General features: G+C 42.3%; 1 protein-coding gene across 4 annotated transcripts in view; it reads right to left on the reverse strand.

Annotated features, from left to right (window-relative positions):
• Positions 1 to 23731, reverse strand: part of LOC102060828 (A-type potassium channel modulatory protein KCNIP1) — a 169310-nt gene that overhangs the window by 70447 nt on the left and 75132 nt on the right. Inside the window, exon 1 of one of the 4 annotated variants that reach the window (XM_074552255.1) lies at positions 7826 to 7950. The exons of 2 other annotated variants lie outside the window; for them this stretch is intronic. Coding sequence is in view for 1 of the 2 variants with exons in the window: in XM_026796968.2 (XP_026652769.1) it covers positions 7521 to 7620 (100 nt within the window). In the remaining variant the exon portion in view is untranslated. Of the gene's footprint in view, positions 1 to 7520; positions 7778 to 7825; positions 7951 to 23731 lie in introns of those variants that run through there. One more of the 4 variants, XM_026796968.2, reaches the window with a different exon arrangement.

The following is a 23731-nucleotide window of genomic DNA, read 5'->3' on the forward strand; positions in this document are numbered from 1 at the left end:
CCTTTTTTTTCTGTATTTAAAAAGCCCAGTTAGGAGTTCTAAGCAGCTGAACTCAAAAAGTTGCTTTTAAAATCAAGAAGCAGAAGTGCAATCAGCTGCAGGGAGAGCTACTGAAATCTTCAAAAGGTGGAAGCAGAAATGCTCCAGTACAGCCAGCTGGTTCCCAGTGTGTCCATGCAGGATGCATGTGGCAGGACCTGGGTGGCTTGCTCTGAGCAGGACTGACAACAGATTTTTCCCAAACATCTTTGCAGGACAAGCAAGCATTAGAAACTTGAAGAACCTCACTGTTCTTCAAACCCTCTGGTCTGCAGGTCTCAACACAGGATTCTCAAGTTTAATAAATAACAGAAAACTTGAGGAAAGCAAGTGTTGGGCAACCTGTAGAGGACAGTGAGCAGATGGCCAACCATAGCCAGTGCTCCTCCTGACATGGAGAAAAAAATCTAGCATATAGTCCTGCTAGGAAACAAATTTAGGTCAACTGGAAGCAATGACACATTCATATTCTTTGGAGAAAAACCCAGAGAAAACAATTACTGGAGCTATTTTTACTTACAAAAGTAAAACCATCTTAGGCTGTGGTAAAGGAAGTAGCTAATTGTTCCCATGGCTGGGAGATTTGGGTCTCCTCCATTCCAGTACTGTATAATGATTTGCTTTTATCATCCTAGCATGTTCTAAAGTAATATTAGGCTGGTAGAGCAGCTCACGTGCTGTCCCAGACTGGATGCCCCTTGAGTAACAATGCATCCTCCTCTGCCAAAGGAAAGCCTCAGCCTGCCTTGTGCATGACCACTGGTCCCACACAGGGAGACCCTTGAGAGGCCATGGAGGAACAGGAATGCAGAAGGAGCCCTCTGGTCATACCTTCTCATTGATCCACTGAACCTTGACCTGTCCTTTTCACAAGGCTTTCTTTAACCTGTTGAGATGCTATAGAAGTGCTTTTTATTCAGACTATTTCACTCCAAGGCTCTCTTTCTTCCTTTTTCTGATGCAGGAAGATACCAACTGAAGTGGGATCCTCGAGGCCCTCCTCCTGTGTTCTTTTCTGGGCTACCTCTCCATCCTGTGTTTTTTGGTTCATACAAGGCAATGATATTCCACCCTCAAAAGACAATTCAGATTCTCCTATGGTGTATAACACTGACCTCTAACAGAACCACGATATGTCACCACTGGTGACATATATAAGAACATTCTTTCCCTACTTTTTCAATGAAATACTTCAATTCAGAGTATATTAACCAAGGCATTGCAAATTAGTGACTGCATGTGAGCTGGTGTGTGCTCAAAGAATTGAAAAATGTACTATAGAAAGCAGAATATTTTGAACTATATGATAAATGAAAATTAAGATGCATCACATTTTTATGGAGTACCTCTTCTTTTTCCACTCTGAAAATATGCATATTTTACAGTAGAATTTTCACAAGAACGAACTAGAAGAAATACCCACCTTTCAGAGCACATCAGAATTAGGTCATCTCAACATTGTTAGGATGTTTATTGAATTCATATTTTTCTACCATTTTTCAAATAACACAATAGAAGAATTTTTGTAAGAATGCTAACAATTCAGAGGTTGGGACAAAAGCCAAAAAGAGGGACAGTTTTAACAACTGCTACAATCCTTTGAATCCAAGACAACTGAACTAGGAAGCAATTTTAAGCACAGAAGCATTCCAGTTAGAACAAAAGTGGGTCAGGTGTTCAATGGAAAACCACAGATTAAAGGGAAAAGTTTTTTTCCACTCCGCAGTACAGCAAACTTAGATAAAATAACAAGCCCAAAGCTAGATGGTTTTGAGATACAGAAATAAAATTGACATTCTGTCAATATGGACTTAGGATTAGTTAGTAGAGCCCAGGGAGTGCCCCAGAGAGATTAAGTCCACCACAGTGGCCTCTGTGGGAATCATGGGTTCACAGAAGATCCCCTAACCCTTCAAAAAGACCTGAGATGATGAAACTATAAATAGAATGACTTTCCTATTGGGTCACCATGTCTTGCATCTAATTCCCCTGGCAGGAATTTTCAGTAAGACCATTTGTGGCACCACCCTCCAGGGGCCACGCACCATGGCTGACACAGGAACAACAGCTCCATCCACTATCACAGCAGCACTCGGGCTCACTCTTGTTTGTGCTGATACACATGGGTTCTGGGACAAAAACACTTATCAGCTCCTGCCTGAGAAAAGAAGTCTCATAATGTTGTGGAGCCACTTCAAGCAACCTCATCTAGTGGATGGGCAGGGGGCTTGGAACTGGATGATATTTAAGGTCCCTTCCAATTCAAACCATTCTGCGATTCTATGATTCTACAATTAGGGCATAGTCCTCCCCACCTGAAAGAACAGTTACATTCTTCTGCCCTAACCTGCTTTCCTGCCTTTTTCATCTTGACAGCTTATTAGGAATTATACACTAAGACAGAATCTTACTTTGTCACTTTCCACATTTGAAGTAAGTGTGTGTGTCTGAGGAGTGCACTGAATGCAAGAAAAGTGCAGCACTGTATTCACCTGGAAAGCATCAAGCTCTTTCAGATTTTTCTGAAATGTGGAAAGATTTTTCAAGTGTAGGTGATAAGCAGAGATGTAAAATATCCAGCTGATATTACAAACTAAGAGTCATGTAAGACCACTGGAAAAAAATTAGGATCCTGATTCTGCATTACACCCACCAAGTCTCTTGTGATGATCTCTTATCCAGCTTCTAAGGTGTGAATTAGATGATCACTATGATGAGCCTGTCAGAAGTGGCAGAATGAAGACAGAAGTTTATTACATGCACAGCAGTACATAATAGCACACACTGCTAGCAGATTCTTACAGTTTACAGCCTGCTGATTTAGAACCTTTCCATGTAAAAGTTACAGGTATTTTATGGTCAAGGTTAAGCATGGAGGAAAATGGAACTAGTAATTATTTTTTACTTAATTTTACTTATGCATAAATTATGTAGAGAAAAAGACATTCAATCTGTCTGAGCACCATCTTGAAGAAGTGAGAGGAAAATCTCTTGAACACTCCTGTCATTGTTAGAATGTAGAAAACCATGCCAGATGGGAGCAAACAAGTTTATTTCTGTTCAGAAGGTCCCTGTCCTTTGGTTATTCTGTGCTCACAAAAGGGGTACAGTCCTAGTGGCTCACATGAGTGCACAGAAGTGATTTGTAGGCCAGAGCTCACCTGTAGGTATAAATGCTTCCTATTGAGTTCATCAGCAACTCAAAAAGCCAGTGAAAGTGCATGACCATAAAAATTCCAAAGCTGGAACAGGAAGATGAGTACTCATCCTGAGTCCGCATTGAAGCAGACACCCCCAAAGTATGTCCATCAATGACAGCTGAAACTGCCCAGTGCCAGATTAATTGTGTAACTTCATAGAGCCCAAAGCAGAGGTGCTGACCATGAGCTCAGGCTCTCCTGCGGGCACATTGGGGGTGTGTTGTGGGCACACGTCAGTGTGCACCAAGTACCAAAACCTATGAGCAGAGACAAGCACATAGCCATGCTGTGACTGCTGTGGGAACACAGAGAAAATATTGCAGTTCTGATAATGACTTCCTTTCAGCCAGCAAGTGTGTGACAGCCAGTCAGCTCTGTCGCCTTCTTGAGGACAGCAGGTGTCTCTCAGCTCGCAAGGGTCAATGCATACACAGAGCTGTCTTCATTGTTAGTCTGGTTTGTAAGCTGCTGGTTTGGCTCAGTCTACTCAGAGCCAGTCTTTTATCCTCAAGGGTAGCTTTCTAAGCTCATTCCAGGGCACTGGCATGATTAATTTTTTTAAAGATAAAAAGCAGTAACAAGCGGTCCAGAAAGAGGAGTAGCAAAGGGAGAAACCCGAGTGTGGGCACCAGAAAATACAAACTCAGGCCTTTCAGTCTGTTGTGTGACCATGTATTTCTAGCAGTGCTCTTGTGTTTTGCTGTGTGAAGTGGCCCTGCAGTCTGAGAAGCCGTGCTGGTGCTGCCATGCTCTGCCCCATTGGCCACAGGCAGTCAGTGCCCCGTGGTGCTGCCATCGCCGCGCTCCGAGAGCTCTGCCCCAGCCCTGCTGAGGAACCCCTGTCCTACAGCCACACACTGCCAAACAGCCAAGCCACAGCACAGCAAGGCATGGGAAGTGAGCCAGGGCTGAGACTTAACGAGGCACACACTTCAAGAAAATAAAGGAGGAAAAGGAGATAAGAGATTTGAGGAACAGAGAGTTAAATTTCAAGATTACATGGCAGTAGATCTCAAAAAGATGGGAATTAATATGCAGGTGTTCTAAACTGCATATGAGATGTATATGAACATTTGAATTGTTGTTGTCAAGAGAATCTTCATATCATTCTGCTTTTCTTCAGTGAGAAACTCTACTCTTTCCCTCTATCCTGCACCCTGTACACCACAGGCTGAAACTGAAGGACAGCAGGTTTCCCTAGGAACGTCTAGTGTTGAACATTGTTCTCCACTGCATTTTAGTAGAAGTGGAGGATATAGGAAATTGCATAGGAGTATTTGGGGTTTATTGTGAATATTGGTATGTTTTTCAAAACCAGTTTTAGACAGAAACAAAAGCACAGTTGGGAAAACTCTGATGTCCTCCACTCTGTTCAGTTACTGACAGATGGATTGAGCTAATGCTGTTGCAAATAAGTTTATAAGTTTGAGTGCTCTATGTGACATTTAGACAGAGGCCCTTTCTCAGCAGCACAAAGACTCAGCTGGCTCACCTGTCCAGGTGCCCAATGTTTGAGTAAGAGCAAGAGGCCAGCAAGAGTCAAGGACTCCAACTCCAGCACCAGCATCTATCTCCTTTTAGTGACTGTGATCTTCCAGAGAGAACACTTATTACTGGATGGTCATGGCTAGCTGGGAGGGTGCAGAATTTCAAGAAGTTTTGCTTATTTGTCGATGGTAATTTGAGTTCTCTTCCTCCATTTAAAAATGTATAGATTTTATATTCTATATTTGTATGTCAGTTTGAAGGTCTCTCTGTCGAAAGTACTGATGAGTTTAAATTATAATGACAATGGTTTCAACGCAGAGTTTGTTAGCAGTGTACTTTTGTAAGCAGTTCAGTATAAACAAAGTCCACAACAGTCTGGGGAAACTGAAAGCACAGCTAGGAGTTATCTGGGCCCAAGGCAAGGTCCAGTTGTTCCAGCTATTGCTGGCTAGCACTCCATATGCAGTGCTTAAGGTTCAGCACACCTTTCTACAGATCCATGTTCACCTTGATACCTGTTTTCTCTTTGCTCAGTGAAGCCTGGCAACATACATTTGTTTCTTCTTAGGATAACACACTCTTGTGGAATTTACACTGTACTGACAGTGTAGATTCCTATGGAGCATCATGCTCTGTAAATCCCACAGCATTGTGCAGTACTATTAAAAATAAAGGAAGTTAAAGCTCAAATTTTTTCTCACTAAAATAATAAATATAATTTCTTTGTATAACAACCAACATGTGAGCATTAAGAACCTATGGTAACAAATAGTCAATAGTCTCTGCTGGAAATTATTGACAGACAACCTCATTCATCTCACCATTACAGCAAAGGAAGCAGCAGATCTCACAAGGACCAGAGCTTCACAAAGAGTGTGTATGTTGTATGTTCTTACAAAGGGTGGACATGGCAGGAGAAGCTGTAAGGAAGCCATAACTGTGTACAGGTTCAAAGTACAGAGTCTGAATACCAGCTTACCTGAAGTTCTAACATATTAATGTAAAGTTAACCTCATCCCTTTTTCAGCATAATTCACAGTATTTTAATGTAAATTTAATCAGAAATACAACTAGACATTATGATGATTTCCTCTGAATTATTCAAATATTCCCAAACTTTCCATCTCCTTAGGAGTCAGCAATGTGCCATTCCCCCCTTACTCATGACATGAGTACAGCTTGCAGGTACACTGGAGACTGGGTGCTGGGAAGGAGCAGCTACCCAAACCCATGAACCACTCTCTCCTAAAGCTTCCTTCTTCAATGCTCTGTTCTTTTTTAACCAAGTTGTTCAATAGAATCTCCCCTTAGATGCATTCAGGCAGACAATAAAAGGATTCCAAAAGTCCAGGTGCCCAGATGAACCAATTCATAACAGACTTTGCTAGAGCTGGAGCCATGAAATTTTCTGTACATCAGGTACTATCTAACATCTCTCTGTGACAGGAGCACATAGACATCTGAGGACTCACAAAAGCCAGAATAAGTGAATTTTTCTATTGTCATTCTGTCTTGCTTGCAGAATTTGATAATTTCAATAGCCCTGGCAAAGTCAGAGCTGGTAGGTAAAGCAGTTGCTATGCAAACTGCATTACTGCCCCAGCTTCAAAATGCTTTGCATCAGTCATCACCAGGTACCTCTTAATTCATGCAAACATAAAAGTTAAGAAAAATGCTCAAAGCAGTAGGAAGTAGGAAAAGCAAACACATGCATGAGAACTAAAATAAAGCACACAGTCAATGAACCAAAAGTTTTATAACTTTTCCCTCCATTTATAGTTCTTCAAGATTCTTCAAACCTTCTACCAAATGTAGTCAGGTAAATTACTATGAGGCCAGCAAGCTCACCTCTTCCAGGTTGTCATAAGATATGAAGCAGAAAGGAATAATTGTTCTCTATCTGTGGTAGCTGAAGGTTATTTTAACAACTGTGTATTTCTTGCTCGCCATAAGAAATGACTCTCAAGTGTCTAAAAAAAGCAGCTGTTCAATATTCAGGAATATTCAGGCATACTATAAATCTACTCTCCCTATTAAACAATGACACCCTCTGTACAGATATGTTTTGATTTATGGATCTCACTGTCTAAAATTCATCCCTTCTTAAATTTAATATTTGCATGTTTCTACATTAATTGTTTATAAATCAGAGAGGTAACAAGAATTAGGATATCTTTTGCAGTCCTATAGCTCCTTCAAACTATATTCTGCAAAGCATATTTACCTTTCAATCGGCAATGTTTCCCTAAAACATATTTGAGAATAGAGAGCAAGACCAAGCAGATCTGTTAAAGACAAATATTCTGAGAGAGGGCTAAATTGATTACGACAGAAACATTCAGCCAAGTAAGTTCAGTAAGGTTTTTGGATTTTCTGTTAATAACAGTCAAGAGCTAAAAATAAGCCATTACATTTCTAGAAATTAGAACAAACTGAGAGGATATAATGATATAAGGATATAATATAAACTTACTAAAATGCAAATTTTCATTTAGAGCTTTGGGAAGTGAGCTACAGTTTGCTAAAGCACACAAATCTGTATTGAAGTTCTTGAAACAATCTTAAACAAAGATTGGTTTAAATTGTCATATTTATTTTCAGCATTGCAATGAGAGCTACAATACTATACAGACATTTAAATACATATCATTTGCCTAAAGAGTGTGTATAACATTATTTCAGCTACCTTTCAGCTCCCCAGATACTCAAACGCTGCACATGCACATATAAAGTAAAAGCCTCTGCAGCAACTGGCTTTCAGAATAAAATATTTTCGATTTCTTAATATCCTACCTTCAAAGTTGTCTTCTAGGAGACCCATATGCTCAAGTGCCTTCACAAATCCAACTATTATCACCAGTACAACAATCATTTCAAGTCCCTCCAAGTTCATCTTGAAAAATTATTTATGTAAAAGCATCTTTTCTTAGGGAGAGTCCTGACTTCAGAGTTAGACTTTAATTAAAAACCCCTCCTAGTCCAAAGTCATGCTACACAACCAGATAAATACAATGCTAAAGAAGCCCAGAATATTCGCACCATAAAACATTTCCATTGACAGCCAGAGGAACAGAGGAATGTAAGGAGTCAAATCTTACCATGTCTGCATCACTTGCCTGCATGGATACAGATGTTTCAGTCTCTAAGGCAACAGAATATACAGTAACCACTTTGTTTAGCATTTCCTTTCTGACACAGCCGAAATCCACCAGATCTGATTGGTACCTAGTAAATTTTTCACACTGAATTACAGTTTTAGAGGGCTCTTATACTTTAACGACACAGAGGAAAAAGTCCAAAACACTTTCTTTGCCTGATTGTGAAGTTTAGAAAACTCAAAGCAAAATTGTTTCATTAAAAAGATGCCCTATTTCTGTATTTCACTATTGACTGGAATACACTTACAAAAGATAAGCTATTCGTTCAAGTAGCTTGTTTTCCCACACTGCAAATACATTAACAGGAACCTAGCAGAATCTGAAATATTATAAGAAGCAGCTTGTTAGAAGGAATCAGATTAAGTCTGAGGGGTCTATGGGCAGACTTTTCCTCATGCTGCACAGCACCGGGGGCTGGTGCAGGTGTTTAACAGCTGCCCGTGGTGCAGGTCAGCTGTCCCAGGCGAGGAGAGCCAACAAGCGTGCCTATGGCCAGCACTGCAGGCAGCTGACTCCCCTGGCTCAGGAGACACTTCCACGAGCACCCAGAAACACTGAAACTGCTTCCAAGTCCTTGCACACAGCAGTTAGGAACAGATTCTCTGAAGGACCTTATTTGAAGCCACCCAATAGCTGCCATCAGCAAGCACTTGTCTGTCCTTCCTACTTACCTTTCCTTAGCTCTCCAGATTTGCAGCCAGGTGTGCATATAAATAAAATTAAAAAAAAAAAAAAAAGAAATTCTGCACACAACATCAAGTACCACACTCGTCATTCTTTTAACTCATTTTGGGACAATCTAACCTGGGAAGATAGATAGATGATAGATAGATAGATAGATAGATAGATAGATAGATAGATAGATAGATAGACAGACAGATGTGTGTAAAAGTAAAACCCTACATTACTATTGTACTTATTAAGCTACTGCATTAATAATACTCCTCTGAAAGCCTGAAATCCAGCTTGCTGTTTCAGTTACTGGTTTTTAACTATTTGGGTACTTCCATCTTCAGCTGATGCTGTATGTTGCTGTTTCCCAGGCCACTCTTGTCCAGCCACATTAAGCGCTGATATGCTGAGTCTGAGGCTGTCTGTGGGACCAGAGGGGACTCTCCTGAGCTGCACAGTGGACCCCGTGTTGCTGTTCACAGCAGGATCAGTCCCACAGATTCTTTTGAAAGCTCTAAATGCTTTTCTTAATGATTTCACTAAAGCTTTGCTGTGTAGCAAGGTGTCCCTAAAGGCCTGAATTAAGCTGTTTTCTGTATGAGTATTCCAATATACTAATATTTATTAATATTTTAGAAGTATCAATTCCTTAGCAACATAATTAGCATCACTGACATCCACAGCTTTTCTCATCCAAAATAAATCTTATACTTCTCATTATTGAATTTCACTTGAGCATCTCACAGCCCTTACTGAAATTCTCAGTGAGCATAAACACTTCTGAGAGTAGGTTAAGAATTTACTGAAATATCAAATCCAATTACCATGGAAATCAAACCACCTTTGGAACAGTCCAGACATAAGTTATTATAATTTAGAGCAATAAGCAATGGTTGAGTACAGAAAGCAAAAGAAAGAAACACTACCTGATAGAAATGGACTGGGACAGAGGGTAAAAAGAAGAAAGCAATTTAATCTTATTTTTGGTCAGGTTTAAAATCTCTGCTCCTACAAAAAATGAAATTAGCTCGGTGATGCCAATAAGCATTGAAATTTACTTTTATTTCTGTTTGGGAAAGGGGATTTCTCACAGTTCACTTTTACCTCTTTTCTGGTTTGCTGCTGCTCTCAGCTGATCTACCAACATTACCATTATTTCTTTTTCTTGTTAAAAGATCTATTTTGTAGAAAACAAAAATGTTCCAGAGAAATGGATTTTTTTTCTTTTTTTTTTTAAAAAGCTGCATTTCCAGAGCAGCCCATCTCTTTGACATGCCAAGGCATCCTCCCTTCCTCAGAGGGATGAAGCACCTTTCCTATGAGGAAAGGCTGAGAGAATTAGGATTGTCCATCCTACAAAAGAGAAGGCTTCAGACACCTAGTTGTGCCTGAAGGGAATTTACACAAAAGATGGGGCAAGACTATTTATGAGAGCCTGGAGTTTGAGGACAAAGGGGGAATAGAGTCAAATTGAGAGTAGGTTTAGATTAGATATTAGGAAAAAATCTTCCTTGGGAGGTGGGCAGGCCCTGGCACAGGGTGCCCAGAGCAGCTGGGGCTGCCCCTGCATCCCTGGCACTGCCCAAGGCCAGGCTGGACACTGGGCCTGGAGCACCTGGACAGTGGGAGGTGTCCCTGCCAGGGCAAGGCGTCTGGAACTACATGCCCTTTAAAGTTCCCTTCCAACCCAAACCATTCTATAATTCTGTAACTCTCCCTGCTTGGATTCAAGAGGTAAAGTCCAAGTTTTGCTTTATCCCAAGTGGAGCAGAGAAATGCCCTTGCTCTACACACTGCTCCAGTCAGGGGGCCTCTCCCACCCCTGGAAAACAGAGAGGGACTTCCACAGATTTTGCCTTCCCCTTATGACACTTCAGTTACTGAGTTATTGGTGTCTCTGCACCCTAATTCCTGGAGGCTACATGGGATTTCCTCTTTTTTTTTCAGGCAAAAAAGAACAATTTTTTAAACCTAAAGCACTTCCCAGCTGTTCTCTGAACAGCCTAATCCACCAGTAACAGTGTCTTTGGGGAGAGACAGAGGGACAGAGAGAGAAAAGAGAACCTACTCCAATAAACTCCAATCAAAATTTATTTAGCTTGGCCAAGCCGACAGAACAAAGCTGCAGGCTGTGTGTTTCCTGCTCCTAACCTTCTCACAGCAATAGATCATATTTATAACAAACTCTCAATATAATTTTCAGTTGTTCTTTTTTTGAGCCTGAGCAATCCACTGTGCAGGAAACTACTCCTGTCAACAAAGAAATGCAGGAGTGTTCTAGGAGGAGAATATCTGCCTACCACTATCCAATTCAGCCATGCACATGCAGAGCAGTAGGGGTACTGCTGCCTGTATTCCTCCTCTCTGCACAAGGAGGAAGGCTGGGAGCTCAGCATACTCTGGCTCTGGATAAAGTTTGAACTGCTACAGAACTGGGTGTTGTAGTGTGTTCGTTAAGTTAATTTAATTCCTCCCCCATTTTATGTATTTGCCCCCCCCCATTTTGTGTAAAATGGTTCTGCCCTCCTCAGTTTTCCCGCCACAGCCCTGCCAGTTATGCTGTTCCCTTAGCAACCCTTGTTACGTGTATTGTCAATCTTTTAGGTTATATAATTCCTCCTCCCCTTTTTCCCTTATATGTATGCTTTTTCTCCTCCCTGGGCCAAGTCAATCACCCCCCCACTCCACCTAGTATTCCAGAAGCTTCTTCTCTTTGGGGGTTGTGGTTGGCTGTGGTCCTGGGGCCCCTCCCATACCTGGTACCTATTGGGCTCTCCACTATGTCATTTGTGTTAAGCTCATCCCCTCTTCTCCCTCTATTGGTCTTTTGTAAACCCCTCCCAGATCCACCCCTTCCCTTTATGACCCTGATGCACCTTTTGTTCTGGGTCATTCACTGGTACATCAGGGGGTCACTCCCAGGCTGGCATTGTGGGCTTTCCAATAAACCTGTTTCGCCCCCAGTGAGTGTCCAGCTCCTTCCTTCTCGTGGTTTAGCAGCGATCCAGTCCGCAACCAGCACAGCCTGAGGCCTTACGACGCCGAGGGGTGCTGGAAGGATATGCAGCTGGGAGTCAGCCTTAACCTCAGCTAGCCAGACACTGACCTTGAAGGCCAGGTACACCTCACCGCAATTGGGCATCAAGATGCTTCTGGCAGGTAATGTGTTGGGCAGAACTCTGGGGACCACACAGATAAATGACTCATGCCAAGGGCCATCACCTCACTTGTGAGCAACACCTCCCTTCTGCTCCCAGCAAACAAGGAGAGATCTCAAAGTGAATTCACACAGGCATCAGAAAGTAGATGTCTTTGTTTGGAAAGACAGATGTCTGCTAAGGAAGCCAGGAACCTCTTCTGAAATGGAGAATGTAAACACCACACATCCCCCCACCACCCCATTCCGAATTGCTATAAATTTTAAATTAAGAGGCTCTCAGGCAAAAAATATGGGAACAGGAATAAAAGTTCTTTATTAGGGAAGAAAATAAAAAGATAAAATAAACAATGCAGTAAACCAAAACAACACTGACAGAGTCAGAACAAGACCTGACACCTTGTTGGTCAGGGTGCTGGTAGCAGTCTGTCACTATAGGACATGAAATAAAACTACACAGACATTGGAATCTCCAAGGTAAAAAGAAGGCAGTTTAATTTCTGATGCCAACATTTACAGATTTTCAAAAGTGACGGTGGATTAGAGGATGACAGTGCCAACTCTCCAACGACACTGGACAAACCAACTGTCCATCAAATTTCTCCTCCCTCAGGAGAAGACTGTATTTCTCCATCCCTACAGAAAAAACTATAAACCAATAATTATTTAGAGAAAAGCACGTGAGAAAGTTTTTTACAAGAATGTAAACATCAGAAAGCTTAGAAGAACTTAGAAGAACAGGGTTACAGGAGTCCAGTTGGAAATGTGGTGCAGCCCTCCTGCAGTGTCAGGTGTGGTTCTGCTGGAGCAGGGATCCTGTAGAGAAGGATGCAGTCTTCCTCTGAAGATCCAGTGGAAGAAGCAGCTGCTCCTCTGGGAAATCCAGTGGAGAAGCTGTGCTGGTGTTCCAGAGTCTCCAGATTATATCCATATAGGAATGCTTGGCTCCTCCCTCTGGGCTCACATCTCCCAGTGAGATGCTGTAGCTCCAATCAGTTATGCAGTGACATTCAATAGCTGTTATCAGCAGATGTCCCCGTGGAGGGAGGAGTGGTTGTGGGAGAGATAAGAACACTGCCCACTTAACAGAAGACAGCTGTCACACAGATGGCAAATAGAATACAATTTGCTTGGCAATCCAGGACAAGGAATTATGATAGCAACAGGAAAAGCACCAAGCAGTATCTATTTGTTAGTTAAATTTTCCTATACAGCTACCCTTAAGACTGCATCTAAGATTTGGCCCCGCAGTGTCCGTTCACAGTGCAGATTAACTGTTCCTCTCATTTCTATCTGTCATTTTGCCCCTACACAAACCTCCTGGGTTTTTATCTTTTTCTTTAAACCTTGGAAACTGGGCCAAGCCCAAAGAGGAGAAGATGACCCATTGGGTACCACAGCAGCACTCTGACAAGGGCAGCAACTGACAGCAAAGCCCCTGAGATTGCTCTGCTCTGATCAAGCCAAACCATTCCAAAGGACAGAACTACCTTCAACAACAACTGGAAACAAGAAATCACTGCAGACACCCCCAGCACTCACAGGGATCCACCAGGGATGGAAGCAGCACAGCTGCACCTTCCCTTTGCTCCCTTCACTGCACATCTTTGGTGTGAAAGGACAGTGCCAGCTGCCATGGGAGACTTGGCGATCCCCTGAAAGTCAGGGTATTACACAACTGAACAGCTAAATCAGGATAGGGATTCCCAAGCTAGTCCATGTGCTTCTGATCTTCAGTTCTTAGATTTCTTTTGCCCCATCTAGACAGTAACCAGGCTCTCAGCTGAGTTTTGTTGCAGCAGACACCAGCTGATACATCATTTTATTAATAGCATGATTACAGTATAAATATTTTATTCCATGTTTTGTGTAGGAGGCTTCATTATGCCTTGGATTCTTCATGTGCACATCCTTTTTAAATACAGCTCTGTTAAGCCAAATGTGTCAGTTCCAGTTTTCTTTGAATATTTTCTTTAATGTTCTCAGTATTTTCTCAATTGCTGATAAAGAATTAATTCTGGGCCAATTATTCCATGAATAAAATTCACAAAAAACAATATTATTCTTCTCTAATGGGGTCATACAAAATGATGCAGTAAGAATTTAATTAAAAATTAAATTCTAAACCCTGATGAAATCTTACATGGTGCAGAGTTCTGAGGCAGATACTGGGGCAGATGCTGACTATTTATGGACAGCATTTTCAAAAGCATTCCCTTTTAACTTCTCTTCTAAATCATCATCATCTTTTCTGCACCCAGTGGAAGGATCATATGAACTGAATACCAGTTTCAGCTTCAGTGGATCTACAGGAAGTTATTTTTTGTATGTTTTTTATATTGGAGCTTCTTTCCATAATGCTGCTTATAACTTTTGCTACTTTAGATGTCTATTTTAAAGGCTTTATTTTTATTTGGCAGTATTCATACTTACATTTAAAAACCTTTGAGAGAGCATTTCAAACAGAAATGCTGAAATACAAGTTTGCTTTTCATGGCAATGAGATGTGATGGACGGTATTTTCACATTCAACCCCTCTGTCACTAGTATCTCCAGAGCTACTTAAAATACACCACACAACCTTGTTACACTACAGCATATTTGTTACAGTGCAGTATGCCTGGTTCAAAATGATGCTTACTGCCCTTGGAGGCAATGAATAAATTGTTCAAGGAGTGTGGAAATTGGTCCTTGTGCAAAACTCTTCAAGCCAAGGCTGATGAGGGATCTAAGGAATGTGGAGGGGGAACACAGCCAGGTACCTAAGGCATGAGCTCAGTACATGACATTTAAAAAGGCACAGAAGTATCACATGTCATGGCAGAGTCAATGGTACATGAGTACCATTGATGAGTTAGAGGCTGGTAACTGTTGCAGAGGAAAAGAATCTGCTCAACCATTATTTGGAAACCAAACTGATTTCAAAAGCCAAAAATGGAATCAAAAGGCTTCAAAGGAACAACCCTAAAGTGTAAAAGTTCTGTGGTGAATGCCATGATCTGAAGCAAATGCTGGATTATATGCCGTGATCTGAAGCAAGCTGAGTATAAAACTGGTAGCCAGAAGGTGTTCAAAAGTGGATGTAAATGTATGTTGAGGTTATTATATCTAGGATGTCCAAACAGACAGGTGAGCATGACCAAAGCCATTGCTATCTTTCAGGAGGAAAAAGTGAGACAGATATGCAGCACATGTGAATCCACTTACACGTTTTGCTGACCTCAACTATCAGCTTCGCCCACTTCAGAAGGGAGGCACTCACTAGCCTGGGAAAATGGTCCCTTGATATGCCATGCTCAAAAGGGTAGTGGTGATACAGCTGTAAAGAACATGTGAATTCTTAGTTGATGAAAACTATCCTAACATCAGTGAACAGAAGGGGAAATAGAAGAGGAAAGGGAAAGGGAAAAGGAGAAAATGGGAAGGAAAAAAGGAAATGGGAAAAGCATAAGAAGTTTCTCAGCATTCATATAACATTTTGCTGACAGATCTGAATACTAATTGAAACAAAACCAAATTCACAAAATCCAGATTAGTGCAGAACTAATCAATATTATGAGGATGGGTAGTAGCTTTTGTTGTGTCTACCTGAAATATGAAAAAAATTTTATTTGGATAGTGAAGAGTTTTAAAATTCCCAAATGACTGCAACATAACATGCCTTGTTATGTTGCAGTATACAGTATACATTTTCTGTATACTGATCTTCAATATCTGCAATTTGCATTATAATAGCATTGGTTTGAAGAGATACCACAACATGGGTGTACAGAAATATTGCTTACAGAAAGATTTTTGTTACTGGTGCATACAGAGGAATCATAGATGAGGACAAGAGAATCCTTCATAGTGTGGATTTCTAAATAAGCCACAGTTTGATTTACAGAGATAGCACTAGGATTTGACAGGATGTGAATGTAATTGTTCCTGGAGATAGTGGGAGAAGAAAAAAGAGAAAGAAAATTTCAAAGGAAATTATTTTCAACTCTGATACAATAAACATGCCACTGTCTGAATGGAGCCCACTCATTCCAGTGCTTGGAGCTTGCAAGGGAAGCCCTCTTGCTGCTAGCAGCAGTGCCACAGAGCATGGGTTAGGTGGGAAGCACAGCATGCCAGTCCAGCATTTTACTGACTTCTAGCAAGGTCCTGCTGTCAGTTGATTAATAAAAGATAACCAGCTCTGAATGATCCACAAGGTAAGGTTTTCAGAGTATGACCTGTTAACTTGGCCCTATTCAAGTGAAGGTACTATAAGTTTTATATCTGAAAATTATAATAACTAGAGAACCCATCTAAATGATCAATGAAAAAATAGTACAAAAAGTCTTATTACCCTCCAAAATGTCAGTAACATGAATATTTCATATTGTCCCCACACAGTTCTAGTTAAAGGATAGACCAGAGAAACAGCAGCCTGCATAATAGTTCCCCGTGCACATATTTGTTCTGTAACATTCACAGCTGACATGAAGATCTCATTGTGTCTCACAACCTTAGCAATCTACAATTACAGTATCCATTCCATTTTCATTTTGATTTACATAGAGTATTGGATCTCAAAAAAAATTCTCTGAGTTTGTCAACAGGCTGGGACAGCTTGAAGAAGGCTTACTTTTATTCACATACCTCCCAAACTGCACAGTTCAAACAGACCAATCCAAACTTACATGCAAGAAAACAACACACAAATCTGGGGTTACAAATTCAAACTTAATAAAACTCTGTCACCGAGGCATATAAATAATAATGCACATAAATAATGGTTCCCTGAAAAATGTTACAGTACTTAGAATTAAAATAACTATTTATAGCATGATGAATAATTTATTTGACTGTATACTCTTCTCCTAGTCCTTAAGTAATTGAAAGACGTTTATTTTAACCTGATAATTTAATTAAAAAAGGTTGCTCTGACAAAGGGAAAAAATATCTGTTGTCTTTCTTATTACAAAGTACTGTTTTTGTCTGTTCATTGAGTCTTGCCCTCCAAGCCCAGCATTCCCTTCCACAGCTACTTTACAATGCAACAGATTTCAGCATTGTTTAAAACAGCATGACTGAGAGCAAGGCTGAGCAGACTGGAGAAGATGGGGTTTGCACACTTTTCATTGACCTTTTAAATAGAAGAAAGGTCAAAATCCAACATCCACATGGTGAACTTCTGCTCCTACCATGGAAGCAAGTACCTGGATCCCAACTACCAGTTGGAGTCAGGTGAGCTTTTATAATGAAGTCCTCACATCAGTCTCCCAGCACTATTTTTACAGAACGACATTTGGGTGAAAAATATTTGAATCTAATTTTTTTCCATTTGCCAAAAGACAGTAAATTTATTAATGGTGGTTTAACAATCATCACAAGAAGAGCCTCTCCATGCTGGGTGGCAGGCTGCAATTCCAACTGAAATATTCCTCCTCTGGGAAATACCCGGGTTTCCCAGATTTCTAACCCCGGTGGCTGAGGTGAATTAGATTCCACAGCACAGAATGATTCTGCGTCAATTCCCTGGGTGGGAATGTGACAAGTGGTTCCTCACACAGCCTCCCCTCTCTCCAGGGGACAGCCCCACTCCAGGCTCTCCCCTCTCTACAGGCGGCTCAATAAAGGCACAACTTGACGCCGTTGTTTGTGCCAGCGTTATCTACTTTCAGCCTGAAAGGCTCTTACCCCCACCTAGTGGCACGGGTGCCTCGGCAGGCGGCAGGAGCCGAGCGCCGCAGCCCGGCTGCGCTGCGCTGCCTCCCAGCTCGGTGTCCGTGCGCGGTGCCAGCAGCAGCCCGGCGGTGCCCAGATCCAACGGGAACAACGCACATTCCCCGGGAACAGCGCACATTCCCGGGCAGATCCAGCGGGAACAGCGCACGTTCCCCGGGAACACCGCCCATTCCCGGGCACATCCAGCGGGCACACCGCACGTTCCCGGGCTGCCGCGGCAAGGACGAGCTCAGCGCGCTCTGCAGCTCCCACCGCTCCACCCGCACCGGCCCGGGCTGCTGGCGCTTCCAGCCTCTGCCCCGGGGATGGATCAATGCCGGGAGCCGGTGGGATCCTGCTGCCACCTGCTGTCCCCGTGTCACACACACACGAGCGCCACACGCTGTGCCCTGGCAGCCCGCAACTGCAGGGAATGAGAATTGCGTGAAAAAAGAAAAGAATGGCAATCGCTGTACGAGTTTAGATTAGATTATGAGGATTTCTCCTCCTTTCCTGCTGCATAAATGAACCCAATTTGTGCTTTACTGAGTTTTCACATTAACATTCCAAATTTCAAAGGGACTATTTGGGCAACCCTACATGAATATTATTTTGCTGTACAAATAAACTTGTGTCTTTGTAAGCGCAGTCTTTGAAAAACATTGCCTTTCTTCCTACAGAAACTTGTATTTGTGGCCCAACCCTCAACACTCAAACACACCAGTGTGCCTCAGTGGCTGACAACAGAGAGAAGTGAGATGGGCTGAGCATTGTCACAATAGGCAGAAGCCAGAGAATGGGACAGGGAAGCCAGAGCCAAAGAATCAGCAGGAAGGGCATCCAAGGACTCTCTCTTTTAGTTGTTGTTTTATTCCTTTTCCTAGTCCCTAGCTAATGTAAAGCCAGATAACAGCAGGAAAGAGCTAAAAGTTGGAGTTTGGCCCCACACATTTCTGGGTGCCACCAAGCAGGAGCAGCCAAGGCTGGCTGGCCTGTGGCTCAGGGAGATGCTGGCCAAGAGCATCACTTGAGGCTTGTTTGACACCACAGCCTTGCCAGGCCTAAAGTCTAAGCATTTGAAACTTGCATTTAAATGAAATTAATGCGCATCAAAACCTGCAAATATAGGCATAAGGATTCTATCTTATTTGCAGTACTGAATTTCTGCCCTTAAAAGTAACAGCAGGCAATGGGCTGCTGAGAGATGATAAGAATCATCTCTCACAGTGCCTGCCACAGCCACAGGACTGCACCAGGAGGAAATGGCTTTATGGAAAAGTGTGGGAACTCAGCACATCACTCCTGATGTCCAGAGTTACAGAGACAACCCTTGGGGGGCTCGGAAATCCTGGAATGTTGCCAGAAGCACCTGGTGGTTGGATTTTGACCCTGCACGGGATGTGCCACCTGTATGAGGACAAGAGAGTCACTTGGGAATGAATGGTGTAAGAATGATGTAGTTACAAGGTGAAATATAGATTTTAGGGTTTTGGTACAGGGGGGTTATGGAGACAAGATGGAGGGATCAGGGCGTGTCTTGTCCTCCTTCTTTCTTCATCTTGTCATCCATTTTCTATGGTGATGTTGGCACTTTGGGATTGGTCCTTGGTGAAGGTGCACTTGCTAATATGGGTGAAAGGTATTGGGAAATAAAGGTAAATATGATGTACGTAGTTTTTAGTATAAAAATAGACAACTGCCCAGTGGGAGGTCAGAGTGCCCTTGGCTGCCTTGCTGGTCAGACCTCTGTCGGGCTGAAAGAGAATTTTGTAGAAAAGAAAAAATAAACAATTTGAAGACTGAAAATCTGAAGAGTCCAGACTCGTCCTTTGAAGCGCGGGCTGTCCCAGAGCCATCCTACGTGTGTCCATGCAGAGACAAACAGCTGGAGCGGTCCAGAAAAGCACATCTGAGACTCTGTCATGGGAAACCTGGTCTGACTGTGTGTGAGGGGTGTGTAGGAGCAAGGCACCTGTGGGCTCACTGGAGCCTCAGTTGTGAAGGGGCCTCAGTACCAGCAGTAAAAGTCTTGGCATTGGAAGTGCGACAGCCAGAGAGTCTCATTATTCAGACTGAGAAATTTCCTTAACAGGCTTTTGTTCCCCCAGTGTACACAGCCCACTCATCCTCTCCTTGTCCAGCTCTAAAAGATCCTCACAAAGATGAAAAATTTGAAAAATATTCCACTAGAATAAGTTTTATGGCTGCTATCCAAGGTGATGGGACTCTGCTGCTCTAGATTTCCAGGTCAACATCAGAGTGTTTTGCACTCCAACCAAAGTGTCCCTGCACCTCTCTTATTCCAGGTTGTGAATAGAACAGAGACTGACTTCCCTCCTTCTCCAGGGCTAGAAATACAGCTGGCAGTGGTGCCTTGTTTCTCTCTTTTTGTGTCCCACAGCATGCCCAGCCATATCACAAGGCCTTGCAACCAGGAGACAGATTCCCTGACAGCTGTTCTTTGGGTGCTGATTTCCCTATACTTCTGCCATGAAGTACCTCAGGCCCCCTTGGGTTTCACCTGCAGTTCTATCCATTTATTTCCCCAGAGAAGGAGGGTGTTACAGTGATCAGTAATTTCCATGCAAATGTCCTTTCTTTTGCAGGATCTCTGCAGATTCCTCCTGTTGCAATGATATTAGGAAGCATCCCAGACACCCCCTGCTTCCCAGCAATATTAGAAGTGCTCCTCCTCTGCCAGAGATACAAACCAGTCCTGCTGCAAGAAAGATCACTGCATGTGATCAAGATTGGGTGAGCACTCTTCAGCTAAGCTGAGGTCTCCATGGCTCATGCAGGAGCAAGAAGTGAAGTGGTTTTGTCTGAGTTCATTGACCTTAAGGACTGGCTGGGCTGGGTACAGGCTCTTGGAGCCATCATCTCTAAAGAGCTACTTCCCTTGGAGAAGGGGAGAACCCTGTGCAGAAAACCTCCTCCCTTTCAGAAAGAAAAATGTTAGTAGTACTCTAAAGGCATATTTTTCTTTATGGATCAATACTTTATCTGAATCTGCTGGACTGAATCATGGATTGCTAAGTGTTCTTGGCATTCCTATCTGTGGGTATAGCTTCATGCTTGAATTGCAGTGTTGTGCACTGTCAGGGATGGCTGTGGGGGCTGGAGTGGGGCATTAGTCACAGTGGGAAAATAGCACTCTAAGATGTGATCGTATCTTGCCCAATTTGTGGAACATGCATTGAGCTACATTGCTACTTTTCAGTGGAAGGCCTCCAAACCAAGCTGCCTTACACTACACCAAGCCTTTTGCATAACTCCAATCAAATTTGAAATGCAAATACCTGAAATAGGATTTATATAAAATAGTAGCAGAGGTATTTGCAAATTGAATATCTCTGAAACAGGAAGAGCTAAATATAGAGATCTGGAAACAGTTTTTAAACTTAAATCCTCTTTCAGGTGCTAGGCATAGATTAATACCCTCCATATCAGTAACGCATTTTATGCAAAGCCTAAAAGATATTTGGCATTAAGAAGAACTGTCATTTCACATTAAGACTGAGGTAGTCAAAACAACCATTACGTGCACTTCTAAATTATTCTGCAAGATCTGTGGGAGCAGGGCTAGGCCTATGCTGATTCTAGATTGATATTTACGTGGTGAGAAAAGAACCTGTGAGATCAGAGGGAAAAACAAGATGACCCATTTTTGAAGCATTAGAGTCATGCTCGGCTAAAGTGAATGCAGGAGAATCATTCCCAGTGGCAGTCAATGAAATTCAGGGCTAGTGCTCTCTACTTTGAGCAGGCTAGTGCACAGAAGCACAGGTAGAAATAGTCTCAAACCCAATCTAAACCTAGTTTAAAGTCCTTTCGCTTATCTGGCAAGTCCTAGACCAAAGATACTTATTCCCTTCTTTGTCAGAGAGACTCCATCAGCCCTGAGCAGATCAGGCTTGGCAGAGTGAGTCCCATGGTCTGAGTACCAACCCTGACTGTGACATCATTGCTCTAACCATTTGTTGCCCTACCAGATTTGTCTGGTCATTTCACATTAGCTGTAGTCATGCAGAGATGATACTCATTTATGACTGTATTTCGCACAGATATTGATCAGCTGAGATGGATGAAAACCTTCCATTACAGCTGATGCAGAAGGGAAACACCTGTCAGCACGACTTTATGAAAGGCGGGTCCTGCTAGACCAAACTTATCTCCTCCTCCTGTGACATGGGGACCCACTCAGTGAATGAGGGAACGGCTGGGGATGTTGTCTGTCTGGACTCACTCAGTCTCCTGTCCCAAATAACAAGTGACTGGACAAGAGGAAATGGCTTCAAGTTGTTCCAGAGAAGGCTTAGATTGGGAAAAATTTGTCCACTAAAGGATAGTCAGTCATTAGAACCAGCTGAGCAGGGCAGGGGTGGAGTCACAATCCCTGGAGGGATTTAAAAGAGGTGTGAATGTGGCACTTGGGGACTGGGTTCACCAATGGCCTTGGCAGTGCTGGCAGAATGGCTGGACTTGATGATCTTAAAGTTCTTTTACAATCTAAATGACTTTATGATTCTATCTAACCACACAGGATGAATCCTACCTGGGATTTTCCAAATGTAATGACAGTGAGTCTGTGATCCTCCTTTGTGAACTGCCCTGTGGAGAGGCAGACTGGACTGAGGAGTGTTGCCAAAATAATTCTGTAATGCTGTGAATGATTCTCCAAGCTACACACATACTGAGTATTATATATGGTAAAGATAATTCATGCTATAGAAATAGATATATGTATGTATAAAATATTAGTGAAATCCAAAACTATGCCTGTAGCCACTGGCCGGGAACAGAGTTCTATTCACATTATAACCAGTTCCTGGGCAGCATTAAGATAATATCAGACCTGTTACCGTATGAATGGGACAGTCCTGGGCCATCAGAGAGGATTTCCTCTGGCACCTGCTCCTGGGAGATAACATCTGGACCTTCCTGGACATGATTAATGGAATGTCTCAAAGAAGCTCACAAGAATTCCACCTGGACATGATTAAATCTGTGGTACTCAGGAGCTGGCATCACCCTGCTAAATGTGAATACATCATCTGCCTAGGGACTCAGACATTCGAACTTGTCTTTGTCTGTATCAACACATGTATGGATCCAACTCTACATGTAAAGAGACACAAACAAATATGTGGTCATCCCTGCCCCAGGCAGAATAAGCTGTATGTAAGCTGGCTGCTGGGAGCACTCGGTGTGAACTCCTGGGGACACGCTGCCACTCTGTCACTGGACCTGAGTTCACCCAGCGCCTGTGTCTGGGGCAGACGCTGTCTTGCCTGTGGTGGTTTTTCGAAATTCTAATTTCTGTTATCGATCTAATAAATATTTGTTAATTTTTATATAAATTTGGCTACCAATTTGATCATTTATAACACTGAGCTAAGTTAATTTCTGCTGTACCTGACCTATAGTTGAGGAATTATGATTACTGGACTGGGAATAGCTTTTATTAGATCTATAAAATGTTGTTACATAAATAGTGCACTGAGTTCCTCTGACTTGAGTTTTCTTTCCTCTAAAAGGTTTTCTTTCTAACTGGAGGTATTGATCACTTTGACTTTAAATAGGAAATCATCACTGTGGTAACAATCGCCAAAATGGTCTTCTGTCCTAAGACATTATTCCCTGACATGTCACTGATTTCAATTTTTTGAACATAGAATGTTGTTAAATTATTGTCTGCACTTCAAGATGCAATGTATTTTACATTTGTTGTTTTGATTTTGTTATAGATGAGTAAAGCAATGTCTGATGCTCACAATTAAAGGGCAAGTATTATGTATATGTTAGGAGAAGTTTTGTAGATGTATAGTCATGTTTCTCCTCCCCTTGCATTGTTATCGTGGGAGGGCCTGGGTGGTGGGGGTATTTGGGAGGGTCAGCTCCTTACTGTGGCAACACCTGACCTCCAAGCAAGGTGTAAGAAAGTGCTCACCACCACTGGACAGCAAAGGACCAACTGACAAGACTTTGGGAGGGGCTAAAGGGTTAAGGGGAAGAACATCCATTGTGTGGATGAGCACATGGTGATAGAATCCTTTGCTCCTGGCATGCAGTATTATTTTCTCTATTCAGTATTCTGCTGTATTTTTTATAAGGTTTTAATAAACCTAAATTTTTTGAAAGTGAGTATAATTTCTCACAATCTGAAATTTCAAAGTGAGTATATTTTCAGAATGCTTCAAACACTTGCTACTATATTCTGCTGCAAAGCAGCTTTTCTTTTTAGCGGAGCTCTCCTTTATATGTAGGGAAAGACCATCAGGGCAAAGTAGCTATCTCCAGCACCAGCATGCTGGGTTCAC

The sequence above is a fragment of the Zonotrichia albicollis genome, chromosome 15 (assembly GCF_047830755.1).
Source record: "Zonotrichia albicollis isolate bZonAlb1 chromosome 15, bZonAlb1.hap1, whole genome shotgun sequence".
Lineage (NCBI taxonomy): Eukaryota > Metazoa > Chordata > Aves > Passeriformes > Passerellidae > Zonotrichia > Zonotrichia albicollis.